Source organism: Molothrus aeneus, unplaced genomic scaffold (assembly GCF_037042795.1).
Source record: "Molothrus aeneus isolate 106 unplaced genomic scaffold, BPBGC_Maene_1.0 scaffold_30, whole genome shotgun sequence".
NCBI lineage: Eukaryota > Metazoa > Chordata > Aves > Passeriformes > Icteridae > Molothrus > Molothrus aeneus.
In genome coordinates, this window is record NW_027098964.1 from 1655943 (window position 1) to 1661942 (window position 6000).

The 6000-nt window shown below is 51.2% G+C and overlaps 1 protein-coding gene across 1 annotated transcript in view; it reads left to right on the top strand.

Annotated features, from left to right (window-relative positions):
* The first annotated feature begins 1137 nt into the window (after nt 1-1137).
* IL4I1 (interleukin 4 induced 1) overlaps nt 1138-6000 on the top strand; it is a 4964-nt gene continuing 101 nt past the window's right edge. The window contains exons 1-7 of the mRNA XM_066570646.1: nt 1138-1212; nt 2759-2973; nt 3500-3612; nt 3789-3990; nt 4375-4443; nt 4685-4818; nt 5011-6000. The exon at nt 5011-6000 is cut by the window's right edge and continues 101 nt beyond it. Of these exons, the coding sequence (XP_066426743.1) occupies nt 1200-1212; nt 2759-2973; nt 3500-3612; nt 3789-3990; nt 4375-4443; nt 4685-4818; nt 5011-6000 (1736 nt within the window). The 5' untranslated portion in view covers nt 1138-1199. The remainder of the gene's footprint in view (nt 1213-2758; nt 2974-3499; nt 3613-3788; nt 3991-4374; nt 4444-4684; nt 4819-5010) is intronic.

Below are 6000 nucleotides of genomic sequence, written 5' to 3' on the forward strand. Positions count from 1 at the left end.
GACTGTGGCCACCACCCTGCCTCAAAGGGGCCAGGCTATGCTCTCACTCTGTGGTTTTAAGGCAATTTTCTGTATACGTTGCATTTATTGTGATTTTTCTATTAAATTGTAACTATGACTTAAAATCTCTCACAAGGGATTTGTGTGGGGTTGATTTCCCCCGCTGGTTTGCCTTCAAACCAGCACAACCAAGACCATGGTGTTGGGAATCCTGCAGGAACCACAAAAATACCCCCACAAACCACCAAAAAGCAAAATTCTGGGCAAAGCCCACATGGTGGCATTGGGAATCCTGCAGGAACCACAAAAATACCCACATGCCACAAAAAACCAAAATTCTGGGCAAAACCCTGCAAAATGCTCCCTAAATTTTGTTTGACTGAATGTTCCTTCATCCTGAGGTGTTTTATGATCATATTTAGTGAAATCCCACAGTTTTGTGGTGATTGAACAGGATAAAATATGGTGAGAGCTCCAAGCAGGAGCTCTCGGTCCAAGAACGAAGAGATGGTTCTTTAGATGAGTTTATGGTGCTTTGGCACCATATTCTGGAAAAATACTGGTCTCATTTCTAGGAAAAATATCCAGTTTTTGCACTTCAGTGAAGTTCTGGGTGATCTTTAAGGTCTCCTTCCCACTCAAACAATTCATCACCTCCTCTGTTATAATGAAGGCAAGATCAAGCCAAAACTGCCAACACCTAAGAGCCTCCAGCAGATGAATTTTCCCCAGAAATGTTCGTTTTCACCCCTGAAATCATATTTTTAAGGTCTCCCCGGGGTTCAGAAAGATGCCCCTGATGGTTGAACAGATTTCAGCAGTCTTTGTGCAATACCAGGAAAAAAAACCCCAAACCCGATTGTTCCTTCTGGGAAATTGCTGCCTCTGGAGGAGCAGGGTGCGGTCACAGTGTCTGGGTAAACATGGTACACCCCAAAACATGCACTGGACAGCTGACTTTGCTCCAGTGACTAAAGGGGGACAAAAAAAAAAAAAATTCCAGCAGAGGAAACTGAGTCTGCTCAATTTCTGGTTCCCCTTCTGATGACAAATCGCACTTCACTCCCTTCCGGGTTGCACTGATTGGCAGAGGGATTTTTGGAAGCTTCAGGTTGCTTTTTTTTTTTTTTTTCCCCTGTTAAGCTGGGGTATAAAATGAATTGCAATCTCAGCAGAGGATTCATCTTCCTCCTGGAGAGATGACTGGGACTGGTGAGTGATTCCTCCTCTCAAATCCTGAGATCTCAGTGGGCTTTTTCCTGGATTTCTTTCATCCTTGCTGTCTGGGTTTGGTGTTTTGGTTCCATCTCTTTGCCACCTCTCCCCTTTTCCAGCTGGACTGCTCCATGGTCACCTGGAGCTCCAGGCACCTTCCCCAAAAAAACACCTGATGGAAGGTGGAGATTCTCCACATCTTCCCAAAAAAACACCTGATGGAAGGGGGAGATTCTCCACATCTTCCCAAAAAAACCACCTGATGGAGGTGACACTTCCAAGAGCCTGTCCCAGGATATTTGCTCTGATCTCCAAACAGGATCTCCCAATTGGTCCATAGGTTTTTTCCAGGTCAAGCCAACCTTATCCCACTGTTAACAGGATTTCTGCAGCAGATTCTTCCTGAGTATTTTTCACACTCGTGGTTGGTGTCTTGATCAGCTCAAGGGGCTGTTGAAACACCTGCCTCAGGTGTTGGATGATGAAGGTTCCAAGGTGTGTTCCCGGCAGATCCACCCCAGATCTGCTCCGGAAAAAATAAAAACCACAATTCCCAGGGATTTTCCAGCAGTAAAAAAAATACCCAGAGTAGAGTTTCCAAAGCTTTTTTTTTTGTTTTTCCCTGGAAGAAAATTGGCAGCAGTCAGGGGAAGGAAAAGAAAATGAAAGTTGTTCTTTAGTTATTTTGAAAAACAGAAACCAAAACTAGGAAAATCCCAAGGTGGGGGGGGGGAGAGGGGGGAACAGGGGATAGGATGGGACAGAGTGTGGTTCTCAACCCAAATTTTCTTCCACTGTGAAAATGTTAAATAACGTTGTGTCTGTTCTGGTGGAAATGGTCGTTCTGGGTCTGTTTGCTGCTCCCTGTGGGCATCTCAAAGACACAATATTTGTAAAGGAGAGGATTTTAAATTGGGAGGGATTTTTAAAAGGAGGGGATTTGAAAGGAGGGAATTTTAGAGGAGAGGATTTTAAAGGAGAGTAAAATTCTCTTCTCTAAAATTAAGTAGAAATTTTTTAATCTGGGAATTTTAAAGAAGATGAATCCCATCTCTCTTCATCCCTCCAATTCATCCACCTTTCTGTGAAATTTTATCTCCAGCTCTCCTGCCTGTGCAAGTCCCCATCAGATCCATCTGCCCAATCCTGTCTTTTCCCTCCACCCTTCACATAAAAATATAAAAACTCCCTTTCCCAGGTATGGGAAAGGTCACTGGGAACAATTATTTGCACATGAGTGACACTAATTACTGTCTTGAAAGCTTTGGGGCTTATTCTAAGAAGGTCAAAGTCATTCTGGGAACTCACCACAACAGCTGTACGAGCAGAACATGAATATGGAGAACTAAAAAAGCATCTGTGGGCTGATTTCTCTTAGAAAATGGGAATCACCCTCACTGACACCTCCTGGCGCCTTCCATGGTGGACTTGCTGGGGCCAGGGGTTTCACAACCACCCCAGTTCCTCTTTTTAGGTCTTGGATGCCGACACAGTTTGTGCCAACGCCACATTGCTGCCTTCCCTCCTCTTCTTCCCTCCCCAGCCCTCTTCCAGATCCTTCTGCTGGCGGGTCTGCTGAGCGCCCAGCGGTTCCCATCCTTTCCTGAGTATTGTCTCCACGACCAGGACTACGAGGAGCTGCTGCAGATCGTGCGGGATGGGCTGGAGCCCGCGGCCCGCCCGGCGCACGTGGTTGTGGTGGGCGCAGGAATCGGGGGGCTGACGGCGGCCAAGCTGCTCCGCGACGCCGGGCACAAGGTGGGGATCCCACACGGGTCTCCCAGGCTCGTTTCCCTCCTCTAAAAGTCTTCCAGGGAAAAGGAAATGCAGTGGTTCAACCCCTGAAGGAAGGGAAGGAGATTTGTCTCCAGTAATTTCCCCTGATGTTGGTTCCTGAGAATCAAACGAGTCCTTTGCGTTCTGTCTTTGGGGCAGCGGAAATTCCAGGGGTTTCCAAACCATCCCAAGGCACCCTCGAGTCTCAAAGAGGGTTTGCAAGGCACGTGGGGACAGATTGGTGCTGCTTTCAGAGCCCCAAAACCCTGAAACACCACGAGAACCTTCTCACCGGAGCTGGTGTCCAAATGCAACCAAGGAATTGGGAAATGCGAAACTGCCCCAGAGGCAGAGGTGTCTTGGCCAGCAGAGGAGGGCTTGGATCTACAGGTGCTTCATTCACCACCTGAAGGAGATCTGTCCCACCCTCTGGACCTGGTTTTGAGGGAGTTTCACTTCAAACAAGCCATTTCCCAAACACCTCCAGCCTCCATCGAATTTTTTCTAGGTCACCATTCTGGAAAGGAGCAGCTGGGTCGGGGGGCGGATCCGGACGTACCGGCCCGAGGGACAGGATTGGTACGTGGAGCTGGGAGCCATGCGCCTGCCAGGCAAGCACAGGTGAGGGCGTGTCCAGCCCCGTGGCCAGGTGAGGGACCAGCCCAGTCTGGGGGGAAAATCATCCCCAGTGCTTCCCTGGGGTTCAAGATTTGTGCCAAGGGGACAAAATGCTCTGGTGGCAGAGCTGGGGGGTTGGTGGTTAGATTTTGGCGCCATCACTCTGCCCTTTTTTCCAGGCTGGTCCGCGAATTCATCCACCAGTTCAACCTGAAGCTGAACCCTTTCATCCAGAGCGACAACAACACCTGGTACTTCCTGAAGGGCGCTCGGGTCAGGGCTGAGGAGGTCAACAGGAACCCCGATGTCCTGAATTACACAGTGAAGCCGTCGGAGAGGGGCAAGAGCCCCGTCCAGCTCTACCGGGAGGTCCTGAGCAAGGTAAAGGTTTTCCCATAGTGTCCCCTCACCTGAATGATGAGATGAGTTGGAGAAAACTTGGCCATAAATTGGGGAAGAACAGGGTCCTTTTGGGGGTCAAAAGCAGAGAGGCTCAGAAACAAGGACAGAAGGTTGCAAAACCCCTCAGGGGTTCAGAAACAAGGACAGGCGGTTGCAAAACCCCTCTTTGTCCATAAGAAATCCCTTGGAAGGAGTCCACCAGGAATTGGACAAGCAGAAAATGCCACGCCGAGGCACAGCTGCTTGAAACTTGATGTCCAGAAGCTGCAGGGGTTACCAAACCCTGAAATCCTGAGAGAATTTTGGGCAGCACTTTTGGAAATTGATTTTTTTCTAGTGAATGCATCAATGTTTCTTCTCCAGGCTTTTAAGAAGTTCCAGACCACCGATTGCAGGAAATATCTGGCTCAACACGACTCCTTCTCTACCAAGGTAATGGGCTTGAGGGTAAATTTAATACCAGCTCTTGATAATTAACCTGCTCTCCCTGCTTTGAGAAGGGTCTGTCTGTGTCACTCTAATCCCATCCTCTGTCACCTTTTGGATGCTTTTCCCTAATAAATGATCCCTTCTACTTAAAAAAGGCTGAGAAAGGGGCCAGCACAGCGCCAGTGGAGCCCTAGCTGATGTAACAACCTCAGGCTGTGTCTCTCTCTCCTCCTGGGATCTCCAGGAATATTTGATCAAGGTCGGGGGGCTGAGCCGAGGAGCTGTTGAGATGATCGGTGACTTGCTGAACGAGGACTCGGGGTTTTACCTGTCCTTCCTCGCCTCCCTGTGGGACTTTGACATCTTCTCTGAAGAGAGGTGAGTGCTGTCCCTGCAGCCCAACCCCATCCCCACAACAGAAAATGCCAGAGTGATCCCAAACTGGAGCCACTCGCAGCTTAATCTGACCCCCAAGCTCCGCTGTTGTCTCTAGAGGAGCTCAGGTTTTTATTTTTACACTCCCTAAACCCCTCATCCTTCCCACACCTCCCGCTTCTCCTCCCCTTCCAGTTTTGATGAAATCACCGGAGGGTTTGACCAGCTGCCCAAAGCCTTCCACAAGGCGCTGCCCAACGTCGTCCAGTTCAACTGCACCGTGGAGAAGATCATGAGGAAGGGCAACAAAGTCCGAGTGTTCTACCGTGCTCCGGACACACTGTCCCCCACCATCATCACTGCAGATTACGTCCTTGTCACTTCCAGTGCCAAAGCCACCAGGCACATCCAGTTCCTGCCGCCGCTGTCCCCCGCCAAGGCCCACGCCCTGCGCTCCATCAACTATGCCAGCAGCACCAAAATCATCCTGGCCTGCTCTGAGAGGTTCTGGGAGAAGGACGGGATCCGCGGGGGCTGCTCGGTCACCGACCGCCCCTCCCGCTTCATCTACTACCCCAGCCACAACTTCTCCAGCGGCGTGGGCGTCATCCTGGCCTCCTACACCTGGAACAACGACGCCGAGTTCTTCCTGCCCCTCACCGATGAGAAGTGCCTGGACGTAGTGCTGCAAGACCTGGCGGACATCCACCAGGTGAGCAAGGAGTACCTGCAGTACACCTGCGACCAGCACGTGATCCAGAAGTGGCAGCTGGACCAGCACGCCCTGGGCGCTTTTGCTGCCTTCACGCCGTACCAGTTCGTGGATTACTCGCAGGCCCTGTTCACCCACGAGGGCCGGGTGCACTTCGCCGGGGAGCACGCGGCGCAGCCGCACGCCTGGATCGACACGGCCATGAAATCGGCCGTCAGGGCCGCCAGCAACATCCACCACGACAGCGGCGAGGTTGGGCTGGACACGGCTGTGAAATCGGCCGTCAGGGCCGCCAGCAATGTCCACCACAACAGCGGCGAGGTTGGGCTGGACACGGCCGTGAAATCGGCCGTCAGGGCCGCCAGCAACGTCCACCACGACAGCGGTGAGGCCGGGATGGACACAGCTGTGAAATCGGCTGTCAGGGCCGCCAGCAACATCCACCATGACAGCGTCGAGGCCACGGCGGTGGG